Genomic DNA, 20674 nt, shown 5'->3' with positions numbered 1-20674 from the left:
AATTAATTAGTTCCTTCCCAACCTGAGTGGGGGGGGGGCTAAGAGGGATCAGCTGATACTTTAATAGGCACCTGGGCCTTAAAAAAGGACTCAGGGAACTTGCTTTGGGAAAAGAAAGATAGTGAGCAAGCAGAAAGGCTGGTGCCTGTGGAAGGCTTTGGGGTGGGGTCTGTAGGGGAATGGTATTCTAGGTGAGTCAGTCTGGTGCTGAGTGTTTGATACTAGAAGAAGGGGAAATACTCAAAGGTAGCCCAGAAAGGGGCTGAGAACAGAGTTTTCTCTGTTTTAAGAACTGTTTTGTTTTTTAGGACCTTCTTAGTAGAATCTTGCAACCCCTGCCAGGGGTTAAGTTTGTTTTATATGGGTGGAGGGTTAAAATAGGGTGCCTACAGCCCATGGAGGGGTGCTTGAGTAGCAGGTGTCCTGTTACACTGGAACACTCCTGTTATGATCCCAAGGACTTGTTGCCAGTTTAGCAGGAGTGTGATGGCTGCTTTTTTGGGCCCTATCCCTTGTGAGGTTGAATAAATGCATCCATTAGGAGCTTAGGATGCTTAATAACTAGCAGTATAGAATCTTTACATTTATTTTTTTTAAATAGCATGCAATAAGTTAAAGGGCAAATCCATTTCCAGCTCTCAAACCAAGAATCTGAACTCAAGGAAGATATGAATGGGGGAAGGAATCTTCCCCACTTACCCCCATGGAGCAGCTGCTACTGCAATCCAGAGGATGCAGTATGCCTCCGGGACCAGTATTTAAAGGTGTTTGGGTGCCTAAGAATACAGATAAATGTATATTGGGATTTTCAAAAGTGCCTAGACTCCCATTGAAATCAAACTGGACTCTGATCTTTCTGAATGGAGCGAAGACTTCCCCAGAGCAGCAGGTCATCTGACCCGGGGCCTGCCTTGCTCTGATACCCTTTAATCCATAAAAGCTTCCTGTATACATGCCCTTCATCTCCCCTGCCCTTTCTTGCACAGCAGAGATGCATGGGGTCTTCTGCTAGGAGACTCTCTGAATAGTAGAGAGGCAGGGCCAGGATTTGTCCCTAAAGGCACACAATTCTATTTGCTTGTATTTACATCTTTCTAGAAGGATGACTAGAAATTGCTTGTTGGCTGAGAGTTTACAGCTGATCAACTCTGGCCTCACCTCTACAGTCACTGCCAGAGGGTGGCAACAGGTATTTTAGGACTCTGCCTTTTAGGCTGCACTCTGAGTTCTTGTGATATAGTAAAGCTGATAATATTTTAAAAAGTCCTTACTGCAGCAATAACAGGAGCAGAAAACGCCACCAAAAATACTAGCTTCGATGTAAATTATCCTACCCAGAGGAAAAACGGTGGGGCCTTTAAAAACAAGGCTGCTGGTGTTGCTAGAAATGAACAGGCCAGTACTTCAAACTATCTGACATGTTTTGTCCTCCCTTGGCAAGCTGGAATGTTGTTGACTTCCTTGAAAGCACTGGGGCACTTGTGTGAAATTGATTAGCTCAGCAGTCCTTATATACACACACTGAAAATACAGAAGAACAGGAGTACTTGTGGCACCTTAGAGACTAACAAATTTATTAGAGCATAAGCTTTCGTGGACTACAGCCCACTTCTTATACAACACTTCCCCTTTAAACTACAGGCTGAAAAAGATGTTAAACGGGGTTCAGTAGAGGTGCCTAATGTTTAACACAGAATTTGTGAAAGGTTCACCTCGAAAGAGAACAATGAAGGATGGTTAAAAGATTGTAAAAGCAAATTATTTTTTCACCCCCCTTCCCCTAACACACACCGGGTTACTAATTAATGGCATAATGAACCATCTAGGCAGGCAGGTGCAGTACTTTGACTCCCAGGCCATCAGCACTGGGGTTATTGTCACCCCCAAGAGACCTTCTCGTCTATTGAGTGTTTCCCATGTGGCGGAGGAAAGCATTCAGCTGTTGCCTGTGGAGGAGGGCCGGGGAATGCTGGGCTTTGCTGATGTAACAGGCTCCCTGCACTTTTCATTCAGATCTGGTTGGCTGCAAGCTGGCAGAGAGCCTGAGCGACGCCTCCAACTCCGATGAGGTCATCCCAGCTCCCCTTTTTGGGTACTACAGGCAAGATCTGCGCTGCCTCAGCATTAAGGTCAGCTCGCGGCTCCCCCGGAAAAACGGATGCCTCTAGGAAGCCCCCTGCCGCCCATCCCCCCAGCCCAGACCCCGCGATTCCCTTAAAGCGAAAGGAAGAGCAGGAGGGGATTGACCGCAATGGATGTTCCCGTTTGCTCGGATTTGAACGCTGTTTGCGAGTCGGTTGCAAGAAATTGCGGAGCTGCCAGTGCCCGGCGCCTGCCTAACTAGGCAACTCCCGAGCTCGCCGCTGTCAGCAGCGACACTGCTCGCTCAGCCCGCTCCCCAATTCGGATCCCCCCATCCGCGGGCGGGGATGCAGCGGCCCCGCAGAGAGCGGCGCGGGCTCCATCGGCTCCCAGTGCCCGGAGACTGGCTGCTGCGGGACAAGCGGATCCCGAAGTAGGGTTCGCAGCTCACCGGGACGGGAAGAGCAAAGGTTTCCCGCGCTGGGCGCGCTCCAGCCCGCCCTTCAGCACTCGGGCAGCTCCCTGCACGCCGGGCCGGGGACAAACTCCTACGGATGCGATGGCCGAGTAACTCCGGGGCTCGCTGACAGCCCAGTGGCTGGTCTGGCCTGCGGCGCGTCCCTCTCCCCACCCGGCAGCCAGGCCGGAGCCGGAGTCCCGCCGCAGCTCCCTGTTGCGACTTCCCATGCCCTTTCGGCTCCGCAGGGTTCCCCGCCCGCGGCCCGAGAAGAGACCCGGAGAGAAACTTCAGCACCCGGACAGCTCCCACCGAGACGCGGGGACCGCAGCACCGCCCCGCGGCTGTGTCAAGCCAAGCCCGGCCCCGGTGGGAGCGGTGACCCCGGGAGGATGAGGGCAGCGATCTGGACCTGATTCTACCCGCGCCAGCGCAGCGATGGGGAGCTGACCTTCCGCCGCCGGCTGTGCTGCTACCTATTCGGCTGCTCCATTTGAATGCCTACTTTGCCTGGGAGTCTTCCCCTCTTTCACTAATTCAACCCCCCCACCCCTTGCATATTTTCTGGAGACGGGGGGCTGATACCTTTGCAAAGAGCCTGCTCTGGCTGTCCTTTGGTTTGGCAGTTACAAGGCTGGAGGGTGCCTGGGTAGTGTATTGTACCAATGCAGCAACCCCGATGAGCTGCAGCGTTAGAAAGAAACCCAGGATTGACTCTGCTGGTGGGGGGTGAAAAAACACCCCCACAACTTTGGCACCCGGAAAAGCGTGTGTCCCCCTACCCCACCCCACCCCAGCTTCTTTCTTCCGCGACCATAGAAAGACATTTCCCATCCTATGTAGCTGAGGGTAAAAGCGTACCCTGGGGGCCGCGCCACATCTGGCAGGGATTTGGGGGTTTAAATCCAGTGTCCGCCGCAATCAACAATGGCAAATGAACCGGTGATTCTGAATGTTTATGATATGGTGAGTATGAAACAATATGATGGGGGTGGGGGAATGACAGCGTGCGATTGGTCGCAGAAAGACCAAGATGAGGAACCTAGCATCTAGCCCCGGAGAGGCTGAATTTTCCAAGCTTTTCTTGTTCTGGCTGACGGGGGTGGTGCTGGCTCTGGCTTTTTTTGTAGCACATCACAGCGGATTAAAGGTAAAACTGTGCTGGATTTTCTGTAGATTAGTGAAATTGACTTTTCAATTTACGAAGCCGCAGCTAGAGAGAGAGAGAGAGAGAGGCGCGATCGCCTCCTATTCCTAGAGCTAGATGCCCTTGACTTTCAAGGCTATCAAGCATCAGGCTGGAGAGAGAGCCCTGGGGGGAGGAAAAACAGTTTCCAAAATATTCTTTTAGTGTTGTTAAAACTAACAACCCAAATCCGAATCTCGCATGTTTGGAACAGTTGAACAGAGCCTGTCATTAGGAAAAGGCTTGAAGAAATGACCTGGGTAATTTTTTTTAAGGCGAATAGTAATTGCTTGAGTGATAAGCAATTTTAACTGATAAAGCTTCGGTATGGGAAGTGAAGTATTCTGCACTCCATGATCATGCCTGAGAATGTTCTCTTAAAGTTGACAGCATATTTAACAGCTCTCCTTTCCATCCCTTTGGGGGGGGGGGAGAGGAAGGAGAACTTATTTGTGTTAAAATCAATAAACAAAACAGAAATCTCAAATAAACTCATGGTACAACTCAAAACCATAAGAGGGCTTTGAACAAACCATTTTATTTATGGTTCCCACATACACTCATAAGAGTTGTACCCAGCTCCCTCTTAAATGATTGGCATTGAGTAGCGTTCAGAGTGGGGACATTTTGATGGGGAAGCATTTCACCCGATTTGTCCTTTATAAGCCAAGAATATGAAATTCCATCAGTCCCACAATTTTTAATTAACTTTTCTGTGGAATATATCACTTTATTAGTCCCAACATCTGACTTGATCATAACTATCCAATCCCACACTTTAAGAATTTATGGCATGACACTTCATTTTAACTCCATACAGTGGTAATTAACACTAACTTTTAACAGAGTCCATGGAACATATAACACTCATATGCCAAATGAATTATGATGTGGAGGTTCATAATGAATGCCAAAAATAGTAATAATGGGACACTTTAAATGAAGTGTTGGCATTTACAGCAAAGATTAAGTGATTCTCTGTCAGCTGGGAAGCCTTAAAGTACTCCTGGTGGGGGAGAAAAGTACTATTTAAACTGTAACACCTAGATCTAAGGACACAGAGGAATCCAGCTAGACTAACTTGGCATATACAATACTGAGCCTCACCTGAAGGCTCTCTCTGTTTTATGAACCACGCTGACATACTTTCATTTCTTTTGGAATGCACTCTGCTGTAGTTCATGTTTAATTGGTTGGCATCCCAAAACAGTGCCTTATTTGTGAGACTGTAGTAGGAATCATTCTATCTAATGCCTTGGAAAGGTGAAGTGTCAGAGGATGGTTCATTCCAGAAAGATTCAGACCAACACCACCTCCATTTGGTTCCTTCATTTTTTTAGTAAGTGAATTCACTGAGAAGGGTGTCAGCTTGACAGCCCTGCAGGGTGAATTCTGCTGATTCTCCTTCTCAATGTTACAGCATGGGCAGCAGTGTAAGCTTTCCTTTGGTGCCCCATTCTCAGTATGCCTCAAACCTGAGCTGAAAGGATTGCCTCCAAAGGTGGGGGGAACCCAGTTTCCATGGCCCATTCAGTCCTTGACTGTTGTTCTGTGATTGTCACCAAAGATGATGCCTATTAAGGGCTTTTTTTCCCTCTGCCAGTTGTGTTGTGATGTGTATGCCTGTCCACAGGGAACTGTGCTGAGGCCACAAATTTAATTCAGACTAAACAAATTTTTGATCTCCACCAAACTGTGAAAGTCTTCATACCTCATTATTAATCCCCTGGGTTACCCCTAACTTAATGACTGTATATAGAAAGCATTCTGGTTTCATGTTCCAACTGCTTGCCTTATTACTGAGTCGCATACAACTCAGTTTCTATATAATAACTGCTGGGGCTACATTCTTTTGACTGGTGCTATGATTTTAATGCCATACAGCATGGGATATAGCCATGCAGTTCATTACATTGTGGTGGGGAGTTATGGGGCAGCAGGGAAACAATTGCACACATAAATAACTGTTTTTAAAGTGGCATTAATAAAAGGGGGGGGGGAAGGCAGCTGGGGATAACAATTAACTAGAATTTAAAGCTCTGCTTTCTTGACAAAGAACATGACCCCAGCATGGCATCAGGGAGCACTTTAGCTACAGGAAAGCTTAGCTTTGGGGCAAAAGTTCAATTAAGAACCCTCTGCGCAGATATGAAATATCCTCTTTGTGTAGTCTTGAGTATCGAACGATTTTTTCCCAGCACAAAATAATTGAGCAAAAATTGTTCAGAGTTTCCAAGTACTCAACTTACTATCAATAAAAGCAATTCTACCCACCTACAATATAGATGGGGATTGAATTATATATTGTTTCTGCCTAAAGAGCACAAAAGAATAGGAGGATGGAGAATTGACCTATTGAGACAGAAAACTTTAAAAATAGAATAGGTGGGCTGTTAACCTACTGATTTCAAAACATGAATCTAAAGTGATTGCATGGCTCAGCAACCGGTCATGGGGTTCAGAATCTTTTAACTGCTACATGCCCAGTTTGAATCTGTTTGAGAGTGTAGTCGATGGATACATGAAATGAGTTGTGCAAGTTCTGAAGGGGATGGCTGCTGCCTAGATAGTACTGCTGCTTTAAAAGGGTAAATCAGGGCACCTTTCAGATTAAGATGGGGAGAAAAAAATTAAGCTATTTAGTGCAGCCCAAACATTAGTGAGATTGTAAGATAACTTGCTTCAACCAGTCCATCTCTGGGTCTATTGAATGTCTGGGAATTTCCTTTAAGTATTTGTGGCTTATTTTGAGATGATCAGCTAAATCAACCTAACTAATATTTAATAACGATCAAGATACTAAATCAAAGGTGTAAGATTGCAAATATTTGAAAGTATTTAACTCTGACAGGCTAACTACACTGACATGCCAAAACACTTCTCTAAAGAATAGTCAGTTTTGCCCAGATTAAGGTCATCAGACAATCTCATAATGTTTTCAGTCAGTTACATGGCACATGTCTGCTGTTAAATTAACAGCTGTCCATGTATATAATTGCTCTCTTGCTTTATCTTTAAAATTGTCATGATTCTCCACTGCCTTGCACCTTGTGTCTAGCAGAAAAATGCTACCAATCTGGCCTGATAGCATTTGGTACCCACTGTGCCCTGGTGCCAATGATTACACCAGGTGCAGTGCGATGGTGAATCAGGCCTGGTGGCTGCAGTAAATGTAGAGCTGTAATGCTTGATCTCTGTATTTCCTGAAAGCATAGGCTTGAGTTTCCTCTCAGTTACACTAGTGTCATTCCACTGATTTCACTGGATTTACTCCTGATTCTCATGGGAATAAATGAGAATCCAGTGTGTTCTAGGCAAACTTGATCTTACATTTTCCCCATGATCACAACCTTCAAAATGATAGCCAGAATGTAATTATTTCACTTTGGGGAGCCATTGGCTTCTTTGCATTTTCCAGGTATCTTTTAATCAATTGTAATCCAAGTGGCTGATAGTCAATAATTGACAACAAGGGGCTGACACTGAAAATCTATGCATAAGTCTCTCATTTGCTTAGCTGATTATAGAATGACAGTGTCTATTATCTAGGTTCTTATATAGCACCCATCACTCTCTTTGCGTGGCTCATGAAATCGCAAAGCGAACACACACATTTTTTCTCTCCACTTCAGTCAACCAGGCCTAGGTTTGTTTGTGTGTGTGTATATGTGTGTATATATATATATATATTTGTGGTATTATTGTGGGAAGCCAACGCTGAAGAAAGGATTGCATATTGCTCTGAAGGTGCTGAGGTTTGTGGTCATCCTCTTCGTTTCCAGGAGTCAGTTCCAGAGGCACAGGTCGGTTGCCAAGAAAGCTCTGTCTTCTGTAGATATGAATCTCACTCTCATGTTCCATTGTTCCTATGAAACGTAGCTGTTGTGGGAAGTCATGATTGTGCAGGGGGAGGCAGTTTGTCAGGTTAGACTTGAAGATGAGAGCCAAAACTTTGAGTGATATGGTATTCAAAGGAAAGATAGTTAAGAGATTAATTCTGGGGTGATGTAGTTTCTGTGTTACTGAGAAAGGAGCTGCTGTTCAATAGCAGTTGCCGCTTTTTTAAGGTTGTTGGTTTCATATGTAGGTACAGAAAACTGCAGCAATCAATCCTTGAGGTCACAAATGCATCAACTACTCTGGCTAAATCTGAAGCTGACAGGATGGGGTGCAGTCTCCTGGCCAGCTGCAGGTGGAAAAAGGCATTTTTCACAGCTATGGCTAGTTGTGTCTTCAGAAGCCCTGAAGGGTGCAGGTGGAGACTGAGGGTGTAGACTGTATTAACGATCTGAAGGCAGATGCCTCCAGTGTAGGGTGATATTCTAGAGGTGGTAAGTTCTTTCCACACTACGCTTACCATTTTAGTCTTTCCACCATTCAGTTTCAGCCAGATATTCTTCATGGATTGGCATTGGATAAAATGATGGAATGGAACTAGACATCCCTCTTCTCTGGTATATTTGAGAGAGGAAATCAATCAAGGAAAGTAAAGAGAAAGCAGTTAAACTGAGTCCATTAGTTCAAGTAGAAGGAATCAAAAGCGTGCTGGGTATCTCATCTAAACCTCACAATAATAAACCAGTTAGAAGGCTAAAAGAGTAAGTGGCATGGTCTGTGTTAATGAGTCCAACAGCAAAATGTGTCTCTTTGTGCATAATAAATGGATTTTTGTTGTCTTAGCAACTGCCAGAAATGTGCCAACTATCAATGTAACAATCTGCTTTGTCATCAGGGTGACAAGTTAACTACCTGTCCATGGTATATCCAGTTATGCCCATATCTTCTAGCTGACTGCCATAAGCTTTTACACCAGCTATTTAATTTCTTTCAACCATTCAGCTTGTTTGGACACACACGAGCTAGATCCACAAAGGGATTTAGGCACTTAACTACGACATTAGGCCTAAATCCAAAAGTTAGATCCTCAGACCACCCTGCTCCCACCACCTAACCCTGTAGATGCTTAAATTTCTTCCAGTGGGCATGTGCAAAGCCATCTCAGTCCTGATGCCCAGCACCTAATCCCTGGCAGAATACTCAAACTAGGTGTTAGCTCTACCTATATCACCATGACTTGCACTAAACAGTGGTTAGAGCACTCACCCAGGATGTGGGTGAGCCAGGTTCCAATCCTCACTCTGCCTGATGTGGAACAGGGACTTGATCCCAACTCTCCCACACCCTAGGAGAGCACCCTAACCCTGGGCCATAGGTTGTGTAAATCAGCATAGCTCCATAAAGGAGTTACATTAGTTTACCCCAGCTGAAGATCTGATCCCGTATCTCTTTGATGGGAAGAAGAGAACTCAACTCTGAACTTTCGCAAAGTTTGGGGTGTTTGGATTTGGCATGTTAGAGAGGGTGGGGTTCAGGTGGGGATCCGGATCCAGGGGGTTGATTTGGGCCCATGTATAATGTAGAGCTTGTATGAAACATCCACAACCTGAGCATCTGGCCCACAAAGTTCAGCTCCAGATGCAAAATTCAGGCCTGGGGTTATGGTTTGGGTCTCCCTACAATAGTTACTTTCATTTATACCAGCATCTGGGAAGGTAGAGATTCTCTGAACATATGAGACAAATCCATGAACGCAGGACAGACTTGCTCATAATCCATTCAGTACTTAGCTTCTGTGCTATTCAGCAACTGGTAGTATTCTGCAAAATGGTCACCTACCCACTAGCAACTGAAATGAAGCCACCAACTCATTGCCCCTGGGCCCCTGAACAATCATCAGGTGTATCTGTTAATATGGTGATGTGTGGTATATCTGAGTATTATCAGATAACTACATTACATCACAAGTGACCTGGGCTGAATTTAAACTGGTGTCCTAGCCTCTGTTAGCTACCCCTCAATCATCCAATTTTCTCTTGTTTGATCAAGGTTGGATTTTTTGACCTTCTTGCACTCATCAAGAACATCAGGATGATGCAATTGTCTGAATCTTGAGAGATGTTTTGGGGGGTGAGGGGGAGAATCAGCCACCAAAATGAATTTATTTGTCTGTCTAGGAAGGGGAAAGAGAGAAGTAAAGTTCCTGTGTTTTTGTATCATTTTATTACTGAGCTAGCCTATATTGCTGGAAAAAACTGATTGACCGTATCCTATGTAAATCACGTGTGTTCATGAGGCTGATAGAACTAGTAGCAGAGTGAAGGCAGACACCCCCTTTTGTGGGTTCACATAGCAAGTCTGTGAATCGATGGCATTCCTTATGCCACAGCAAACTCTATGGCAGTGCACAGCATGGGCTTTTTTCTAAGAGTGGAAAACTGTTTAACTGATAGCTGGTAATCTAGGGTTCACTGATGGGAAAGCAGTATTTATTTATTTAACATTTTGCGTATTCACCGAGCCAAGCAATAGCATTCTTAGTGGCCAAGTGGAACTCTTGGAGCCCACCGCTGAATTTGGTTCCTTGACAACGTGTGTCATTGTTTGATCTGCACCACAGCTGCAGCTTGGATTGTCTCGAAGACCCCAACAGTGCTAGTTGGCTGCACGGAGGCCTCGCCCAATTCGCACTGTGTTAAGAAGGGCCCATTGAAGATATGGCAGGTCGAAGCTGGGAGGGTTAGCAGTAAGGTCTGTGATGAGAAACTGATTGGTGGTTGGTGATAAGCACCAGTCTTCCTGCCATGGGAACTCCGCTATCACATCCTGGCATGGCAACTTCAACCACAATGGGTGTTGTGATAAAAGATGTGTAGCTGGTGGGTTTAAAAGGTCTTTGAAAAAGGTAGGTTTGGGTCAGCACGTATCTTCTCAAGCAGCTTGCCTGTTGCAATCTCCTTCCTGATGTAAGGGGGAGCAATGTGGCTCAGAACTGGAAGCCCTGAAAGATGAGTCGGTTGGAAAGTTCCTGTGATGATACGCATTGTTGAATTGAATTACATATCAACAAGTTTTGGTGTGTGCCGACTGACTCCATACTGGCACACAGTACTCTGCTATTGAGTATAAGATGGCAAGGGCTGAGTCCTTAGGGTTGGAGCATTTGCTCCCCATGAAAAACCTGCCAGTTTGCTGAGAAGATTGTGGCGTGTCTTGATCTTTGCTGCTATCTTGCTCAGGTGGCTTTTGTATGTCAGTGTTCAGTTGGGCGTCATGCCTAAGTAAACTGGGTAGGCTTCATGCTTTAGCCTCTGGCCATTCATTATGATGCTTAGTTCTCTCTTAGAATTGGCATGGTGGAGGTGGAATGTGCTAGAGACTGTCTTGCTGGTGTTAGGCTGAAGGCGCCATGTCTTGCAGTAGTCAGCCAGCTTTGCAGAGTCGTCACTCAGGGTCTTCTCCAGCCCAGAGGAAGTTGGAGTCTGTAGCCCACAGCAGATGTTGTCTGCATAGGTGAACTTCCATTACTGGGTTGGTGGCAGGTTCATTGACGTATAGATTGAACAAGGGAAAGCAGTACTAGGGAAGGGCAAAGTGCAGTGTTAAAATGTTCTCCTAGAGCCCCATTTCATTCTGGAGAAAAGCAGGCTTAGGGTGCTCAGAATGACAAAAGCAAGGCAGCCTGTCTGGTAAGTGGCCCACTGCCCCAGTCCAAAATACAGGGCACTTACCAGATAGCCATGAAAGATCTGTCATTGGGAATAGGCTGGAGCAGATTTGCAAAGTAAAGAAAGTATGCTGTGAACTGTGTGTAACATGGCTTCCTGGCCTTCAACCCCAGATCTGCCACTCTTCTTTCCCTGCAGTCTTATCAACAGCTCTCCTGGGATATAAGATTTGCTTTGTTTCTCTCCTCAACACCTTCTGCAAGCAGTTTTATAAGATATTGGTGTTCTAAGAAAAAAAAGCTTTCATTACTAGGATTGCCATAGGATTTTGAGTGTGTGAACAATTGGCCAGAAACTCTTCTTAGAATATAGCATGACCTGCAGCTCAATAGGTCAATAGAGAGAATTTCCCTGGGATTTGTGAGAGAGAAAATAACTCCTAGTTATATACACCAGACTCAATTATTTGCCCAAGGCCAGAGAGTTTGAACCTGATCTGTTTTTAGGAACTTCTGGTAGTTCTTGGATGGGGCAAGCACTTAAGACCCTCCATTTTCCTTTCCCTATACATATTTTCCCCCTCCCCCCCATTAGCACATTGAATTTTGATGGCTTCCTGACAGAGATGGAACAGGAAGCCAAGAAGTTCTGTCTTCTGACCCTGACCCTGTGTGACCTTGGGCAGTTCATGCCCTGTGATATATTTCCTACATATTCTAGTGGTATGAGAACAGGCCTGAGAGCTAGGCACTTCTGAGTTCCAGTCCCAGCTCTGAGAAACTCTCTGGCCATGGGCAAATAACTTTTCTCTGCCTTTTTACGCCAATGCAAGTGGAATTGTAAAGGCAAAGACGTACATGGTTTATATCCCAGATAATCCCTCCCCTGCCCCCCCCTCCTCCCCACCAGCATGCTTGCTGAGTTTAGTTTTGGTTTTAATGCTCAGTGTTCTTGGCTGTAATGTCATCCACTATGCTGCTCATTTTAATTTTGATGGATATCCGTTAGCCAAGACAGCTGGCAGTTTTCCTTCTGGTAGCCACTTGGGATGCAAAATGGAGCAACTCCAATTTACCCCAGCCAAGAAGCAGGCCTTCTATGTGAATATATACTTGCTCAGTTTAAGATTAATGAGGCCAATACCAAACCTAAATCATCCTTTCTACTTGGTTGCATAAGTTGCCATATGACTGTTGGATGCTGACGAGCTGCCTTACGGGCGCTTAATCATGTAAAGTTGCAATACAGTGACTAATATGCGCAGTATGTCATGATGGTTGGGAAAACTTAAAAACTGTGGGAGTGTCTTTGTGATTGTGACGTAGTTTGCTGTAATTTATTGTATATGAGTGGGTTTTTTCCTCCTTTACTTCAAGAATTCTCAGTCTTTCTTGAATGAGTGTTATGGCGTGGGTGACACTGCAATGCCATTCAGTGGCCCGTTTATCATTGAAAGAGAGATCATGCTTAGCGACATTGCTTGGCAACAAATCAGCAGCATTGTGTGCTATGGAAATGTCATTTCTGCTGAAAATAATTTGATATTTAAAATCATATGGGGAGGACTCTTTCAAGTATACAGCCCATGTACTGGCTCTCACAAAATTGCACAAGCATGTACCACATGTGTAAAAATAGGTTGTGCACAAACAAATGATGTGTGTGCAATTTCTATAGGGCAGATGTAGAGACTTTCTTTTTTTTTTAAGGGTTTGTGGGTGAAACAAATATTTGATCATCATTTGGGCTGAACTATGCAACTCCCTGCTGGATTAGCAATTTATCCTGAGTAATGCAGCTATTCCAAACTCATACCAATAAAGCTTTCAAACCAAACTACTGTATATTCTCTACGTGTAAATACTTAGAAACATGTCTGAAATGACTCCCCTAGGAGTGACCAATGAGTTTCTTCATGGACGGGTTCATCTAATAAAGATCCAGCAGAACATACTCATTATGTTGGGGGATACTTTGGTGTGACTTCAGAAGACAGGAGGTTGCTTAATAAATGTGGTGTCTTGTATAAGTTTCACTGTGACTATTTCTCTTCCTCTCTCATCAGTGTGTTTCACAGTGTAACATGATTTTATATATACAAACTATATGGTATGTTACATACTGTAGATCTATCTTCGCTCCTGTTTATCTGAGTGTAAAGGGGCTGGCCTTATATTCATTATGATATGTAAATTGCCCCATCTGCCAGCTCTCTCAATGCCTGGCCAAAACCAGCACCTGTGTGCAGAGTAAATGGCTAAACTGAACCCCAGGGAGACTTCAGTGGTGGCAGCAGGAAGAGTGAAGACCTTGGATAACCTTGTCTCCTCTAGAGCATTCTCCATTATTGAAAAAAGCAACAGAGGGTCCTGTGGCACCTTTAAGACTAACAGAAGTATTGGAGCATAAGCTTTCATGGGTGAATGCCCACTTCATCAGACGCAAGTAAGGGAAATTTCCAGAGGCAGGTATAAATCAGTCTGGAGATAACGAGGTTAGTTCAATCAGGGAGGGTGAGGTGCTCTACTAGCTGTTGAGGTGTGAACACCAAGGGAGGAGAAACTGCTTCTGTAGTTGGCTAGCCATTCACAATCTTTGTTTAATCCTGATCTGATGGTGTCAAATTTGCAAATGAACTGGAGTTCAGCAGTTTCTCTTTGGAGTCTGGTCCTGAAGTTTTTTTGCTGTAAGATGGCTACCTTTACATCTGCTATTGTGTGGCCAGGGAGGTTGAAGTGTTCTCCTACAGGTTTTTGGATATTGCCATTCCTGATATCTGACTTGTGTCCATTTATCCTCTTGTGTAGTGACTGTCCAGTTTGGCCAATGTACATAGCAGAGGGGCATTGCTGGCATATATAACATTGGTGGACGTGCAGGTGAATGAGCTGGTGATGTTGTAGCTGATCTGGTTAGGTCCTGTGATGGTGTTGCTGGTATAGATATATGGGCAGAGTTGGCATCGAGGTTTGTTGCATGGGTTGGTTCCTGAGTTAGAGTTGTTATGGTGCGGTGCGTGGTTGCTGGTGAGAATATGCTTAAGATTGGCGGGTTGTCTGTGGGCGAGGACTGGCCTGCCTCCCCATTATTGAAGGCATCTACCCTCAAACTCAGTCCACAGGCTTGGAGTCTTTTTGGCCACCTTAGAGCATCTGAATTCCCAAATGGCCATGTCAGGAAACGGATGCCCACTTCAACTGTGTCTGGCCAGGCAACGGTGCCTCATCTTATGGGCCAGGGCAGACCTACCCACAGTGATCCATGAATATGTGACCCCTCCCCCTGACATGATTACTGCAACTCAGATCTAGGGATGGTGCTGCACACCCTGAAAAAGCTCCCACTTTTGTTGATACAAAACACAGTAGCCCATTTGCTTAGGAACAGGTTACCAGGCACACATCGGCCCAGTGCTCTGCTCTTGACGCTGGTTCCCTATTGAATGGTCTCTGCCCTGATGTTCAAAGGCCTCTGTGGGACTGGCCCTAGCTCCCTGAGGGATCACCAATCTCTTTCCATAATCATGGTCTCCACTGGCATTATGACATTGTCAACCAAGAGGAGAAGGTCCTGAGCATGGGAGACAACTTTCATGTAATAATATCAGGGCTAGACGTAAACTATGGAACTCACCCCTAGAAGAGATAAGAATGGCCATAGACATAACTGCAAAACTAATTTCTTCCACTAAGCTTTCCCTTAGGGAGTTCACACCCACCCACTTTCTGTTTGTGTTTACTTGCTTATTTGTGTGTGAGAGACAAACACAATCTATAAACTGATTAAACTATTTAACCTACAGAGTGGGAGGGAAGAAAGAGAGAGAGATTATTTCTATTTTAATATAGTTGGGAGGTGACAAAGCAGCAGTGGGAGCCATGTAAGTACCTAGTGAGATGGATAGATCTGTGATTGGTCTCTATACCCACACTATGTTTCTGCCTCCGTCTGAGTTAGATGAATGTTTGCTGGAGATAAACAATTTATCATACAAATAAGATCAGCTCCCCTGATTACTGTATTTCATCTTTCTAGACACTTTTTCTTGTGCTACCAATTTTGCATTTGGTACTTTGTGAAATTTCTTTGATTGTACTGCCTATTAATACCTCACAGCCCTGCTCAGCCTCTCTTCCAGTGAAAGAGAAACAATAGTGTACGCAGCCACTGACGTGTAAAATCAATTTATCCATCTTTACAGAGCGAATAGACTATATACAGGATAATACTCCTATCTCTGCATCCGTGAGGCACATCCTTCTTGTGAAGAGTGGGGGTTGGTAGAAAATGTTATTACGTGAGCTTCTCCCTCTTTGCATTCTTCTGACAATTCAGTAGGCTTAGGCATTGGTTGAAAGAAATTAGACAGTAAGCTGTTTGGGGCAGGGACCATCTTTTAGTTCTGGTTTGTACAGCACCTCGCACAATGGAGCCCTAGGCAATACCTTGGGGATTCCAGATGCTATGGTAATAGAGATAGTGACAGTTACATAAGAGAGGTGTCAGAGTACAATATTTCTTGCATACTGTGAGTAGGAGAGGGGGATCTTATCCTCTGGGAGCAGATACACTTAGACAAAGATTGTACATAATATTTGTGTGTGCATATGTATCATGTGATATATAATTCAGCTTTGGACAATATCCGTTTTTATAGCTTTCTGTTATATAACGTGGTGTCCAACTAATGATAAGCAGGGTGTTGAGGCTATATGGGCAAGAATGACTTGGACAGCAGGCCTGATCTCATATACACCTGTTTGTCCCCCCCGCCCCCCCCCCCCCCCACTTCTGGAGTAGCTCCCTGGACATTAGTGACGTTGCTCCTGAATTACACTGGTGTAACTGAATCAGGCCCAAAACTGTGAGTGAAAGAGGTTTAGAAAGGTGCAATGCCACTTTTTTTAACTCTGCAAATATTTTTATGGAAACAACTTTCTCACAATCCTTCCCTTCCTCCCAGCATAGCCACTCATCCTCACAACAATGGAAAGTCATTGGATTCATCAAGCCCGTCTCTCTCAATAGCTTATGTGAAAGGCAGTGTTCTTAGGAGAGGTGAATGCAAAAGGGAAGCGAATTTCCCATCCTCCTCTTGGTTCATCTCCTCCCTTGCTTTGTATTATCTTTCCTTTCCCCCTTGTTTGTAAGATGTGAGCCAATGAGAACAGGTGCAGCAGCTGGACCTGCTCCTGCATCAGCACAAATCTCCCTGTAACCAGACACAAAGAGAGATTGCTGAATGTATAAATACCAGCCGCCTACCAACTTGCATTTCTCTCTTTGGCAAAATGATGATCTCATCTTCCTTTTTAACGTGCTTATCTCATCGTTGCGTTAGTGTTCAAGGGAGGTACTGATCGGCACTGGGATTCGTGGGCATGTGTTATGCTGGCATTGTCTTGCTGCCTCTTCCAACTCACTCCCCTCTTTCCTTCTTGTTTACTGAAGATATAGGATGTTCAGAGGTTTCCTCTTTGCAAGCTGGGAGGGAGGAAAGCAGATGTGAAATGTAAGTGCAAGGAGGCCAAATCTGAATTAACTAGTTGGGGAGGGCATGTGTGTTCTATACAATGGTGGTGCTAATTCATAAAAAAATGCTTGTTTTCAGGGGGAAGGAAGGACCAGAGAGACTCAACATCTTCAATGGGGGGGGGGGGGCAATAAGGAGACCCGCTGGAAGATGTTTGGAGGGGTGTTGAGGGGAACCCTTTGGAGAGAGTGTAAAGGTTTCTATAACTCAGAGTCTTTTGGGGATGCTGAAGCACTTCTGTACATTTTGGATTGTGAGCGAGTTTGCCATGACAGCAGGCCTCCACTTGAGCATAGGGACAAAAAAGGTTAAGAGATGTGTTAAATAGTGTGGCCTAAAAAATAAGGATGGGCAAACCTCCACGTGTTTGAAGGTTCAATTCAGAGAGACAGTGCAGGTCTGGGATACTTATCCGACCTCGCTCAAGTGTTTGGGTCTGCAAAACTGGGCAAGGAGCCTGGGAATCTCCTGAGGACAGTCTCTCATGTGGCTTCTGGTCAGTGCAGAGATAAAGTAAGAATGGCCTCTCTGGTATTTCTTATAGTTAGAGAGTTGAGACGTGCAGTGAAAACATTTAAAAAAGGGGCTTGCTGTCATTCAAGAATTATGTGTAACCTATGCAAAAATATATAATTTTAGGCAAATGAAGTCCCTCATCTTGGACCATCTGCACCTGTGGAGAAAATGGCAGGAGGATTCCCCCCAGAAAGGAATGGGCAAGGAAAGCATTCATTTTAAGCTCCCATCTGGTAAACCACATGTGTGTTCTGTGGGTGGTTGGGAAGGAAGCTGACCCTGTCATCAAGTAGTCAGGATACAGTTTGAGCAAAGGTTTCTAGAGGAAATCATAATTGACCAATTAGCTCTTGCTTGCAAAAGGGATTTTCTTGCAATTATCCACGTCCAGCAGGGCGGAAATCCAAATCTCTCTGCCTGCTGTGGATTTGCTCTTCCAGTTCGTTAGGATTATTTTTTTTTTCACCACCCACATAATTCTCAGGACCAGTTTTTCCCTGTTGCCACATGCTAAGGTTATAAAGATGATTGGTGCTTCCTAGTGGCAGTGCAGAAGCATCTTTATCCATATCACTGTGTACCGACAGTTCTATTTTTTTCATTACAGTACTTCCTTCCCAAAGGGTGCACTCTGCTTGCTATTTCCAAAGCATGTGTCTGCATGTAGCCTTGGCCATTCCACATCTCCAATATGTCCCGCCCTGTAATGCTACTATGTAAGGGCTTGTCTATACAAACGTCTTGGTTCCCAGCAGACTGCCAGGTAAATCTATCCCGTGCCAACCGACAGCGCACTAACTGTCATGTGGATGCTGCTGCTACATAATGAAAGTTCACTAGTCCATTTTGATCTACTCCCATTTCAAAGTGGGGTAGATCAAAATACATGAGGGAACTTTTAGTGCACGACAGCAGTGTCCACGCAGCACCCCTCCAAACATCTTCCAGAGGGTCTCCTTATTGCCCCCCCTCCACTGAACATGTTGAGTCTCTCTGGCCCTTCCTTCCCCCTGAAAACAACTCACAAGCCAATTAAGCCAAAACCAAGCCTAATTTCTGTGTTTTTTCACGGGTTTGTCATGTCTGCTGATTTGAGGACAGAGTTCACAGTTGTGAATCCTGGGCAGGGGCACAACCAGAATATTTTTAAGGAGGGCGCCCAGGGAGAGAACCCCACTCCAAGCCCCACAGGCGTGGCTCAGTGCACGGCTTAAAGAGAGCAAAGCCAGCCACAGGCAGGTTTGAGGGGCTGCAGCTAGGGAAGAAGTGTTGGGATGTGCCAAGTCTGGGCCTCTGTTGCCAGAGCACAGCCCAGAGAGTGTAAGTGGAAGTATCGTGCAGACCCATAGCCCCATGTGCTTCTGTCCCTGTGGAAAGTCCCAGCATCCGGGTTGCAGCTCCCCTCCCTGCTACTGCCCTACCTGGGGCAGAGGGCTCAGGGAAGCATTGGGGACTCCTTTCACAGCCTTCAGGGCCACGACTCTGGCAGGAGCTCCTCTGTTGGATGGGGATGCGGACACCCCAGCCCAATACCTCCTGTGGGGGGTTGCAGCTCCCTGGATGTGGGGCTGTCTCACACTGCTGTCTTGGGCACAACCAGGAGGGCAGGGAGTGGCTGCTGGGTTTCTGCTCAGAGCTGGACAATGGTGGGCCTGGATTCCCCTCTTCACTGTGCCCTTGGCAGAGGGAGATACCTCCCTTGAAGTGCCTAAGTCCCTTTGAGGAGTGGGGTATAGGCCTTACTCCTCTCCTCAGTATTTCCTATTGGCTGGCTTAGGTGGCTCCTGGCTCAGTGTGCTGACTTTTTAAAATCCCATTCTTAGGCACCTAACTCTCCTGATGTGTTGTATATGGAGCCTGGATACCTAACTCATGGCTGCAGGTTCCACCAGGTGGTAGGTGCCTACAGGTATGTCTACACATGTTACATTCATATCTCCCAATAACAGCCTAGACCTAATATGAAAGTTAGGTGTTGCAATGCTAAGTTTAAGTCCCATTTGTGGATCTTAGTCTCTCTGGGTGTCAGTTCCCCAACTGTACAATGGGGATAGTAGCATTTTCCTATCTTATAGGGATGTCGTGAAGATAAATATATTAAAGACCGTGAGATGCTCAAACCCTGTGGTGGAAAGGGCTAGCTAGAGCTCTATGTTGTATTCTTCAGTGATTTATCTCCATAGTCAGGATATGTCCTGACCACATGGCTTCGAAATTGATCACCATTTGTGTGTGTGTATGTGTGTAACACATAAATATATATAAAATTTGCAGGTAGCCATCTATAGTTACTTGGGCTTTGCTAATGAAATGAAATATACAGTGAGTTGAAACTGTTTCCTCCCACTTCCTCTACCCCATCTCATCTGGGTATAATGAAATAAAAAGCTCCCCCTGAAATCAAACTTCAGCTATCACAAAGCCAGCAGTCCCCAGCAGTGAATCTCTCTGCTAATGAAAGAAATAGAGGCTACAGCTAAATGCTTCATCTGCCATATGTGGCCAAAGGCCAATGAAAACAAGGGCCAGGAGCAGGTGTGTGGGTTACCTCCCAGAAAAGCTTATTTGATATTGATAAAAGGAAGCTCCGGTGAAAGAGATCAAAGCAGCAATGCCAAGAGGAAATGAGAATCCCACGCTGCACTTTAGCAAGTGGCGATATATCACTCTTTCTACCCCTAGGCAAAACTGCGGGTGGGGTGGTGAGCTCTAGCCAAAAAATGAGTGGCAATTCCTAATTAGAGAGCTTGCTCCCATGTCACAGAGTTGGAGCAGAGTTTTAAGGGCCTGATTCTGCTCTCATTAAATTCAGCTGGAGTAGGACTGGCCCTCAGAATGGGGTTTAATTAAGAACACTTCTATTCTCCAGTCTGGTAAGAACTGGTGGTATGCACTGGAAAACTAGCATGCTTTGCAATTGCAGAATCTCTGAAGAAAGGGGGAGGAGAAGAGCCACTGCCCTGCATGGCATGCAGCTGTAGCACCTGACTCTTATGAGAATTACTTGGATTTATGCAGGTGTATATTTTATACGTAATAATAGCTGGTACTCAGGTAGCACTTTTAATCTTTAAAGCATTTTACGAATGCCCATCCCATGATGGAGGAAAGTATTTTCCTTCCTATTTTACAGGTGGGGAAATTGAGGCAGAGAATGTTACTTGATTTGCTAAAGGCATAGACTGAGTTGGAGCCAGCCTGGATTAAAACTCAGGAGTTTCTGGCCCCCAGGTTTCATTTATTTTTAGATTAAGGCCCCAACATGAGTTTCATCAGTGGGGTGACACAATCTAATAAAGATTAGTAGTATTCAGAGCCATTGATTCACACACATTCTAAGCACTTGTATTTTTCTCCAACAGCCATTAAAGACAATTTTGTATTTGAAATGGTGG

The 20674-nt window shown here is 45.1% G+C and overlaps 1 protein-coding gene across 1 annotated transcript in view; it reads left to right on the top strand.

Annotated features, from left to right (window-relative positions):
• The first annotated feature begins 2142 nt into the window (after positions 1-2142).
• Positions 2143-20674, top strand: part of LOC128835880 (deubiquitinase DESI2-like) — an 82705-nt gene continuing 64173 nt past the window's right edge. The window contains exon 1 of the mRNA XM_054025756.1: positions 2143-3505. Within this exon, the coding sequence (XP_053881731.1) occupies positions 3467-3505 (39 nt within the window). The 5' untranslated portion in view covers positions 2143-3466. The remainder of the gene's footprint in view (positions 3506-20674) is intronic.

This window comes from Malaclemys terrapin, chromosome 4 (assembly GCF_027887155.1).
Source record: "Malaclemys terrapin pileata isolate rMalTer1 chromosome 4, rMalTer1.hap1, whole genome shotgun sequence".
Classification (NCBI taxonomy): domain Eukaryota; kingdom Metazoa; phylum Chordata; order Testudines; family Emydidae; genus Malaclemys; species Malaclemys terrapin.
Note: the sequence above shows the minus strand (reverse complement) of the source record. Positions and strands in the feature narration are given on the sequence as shown.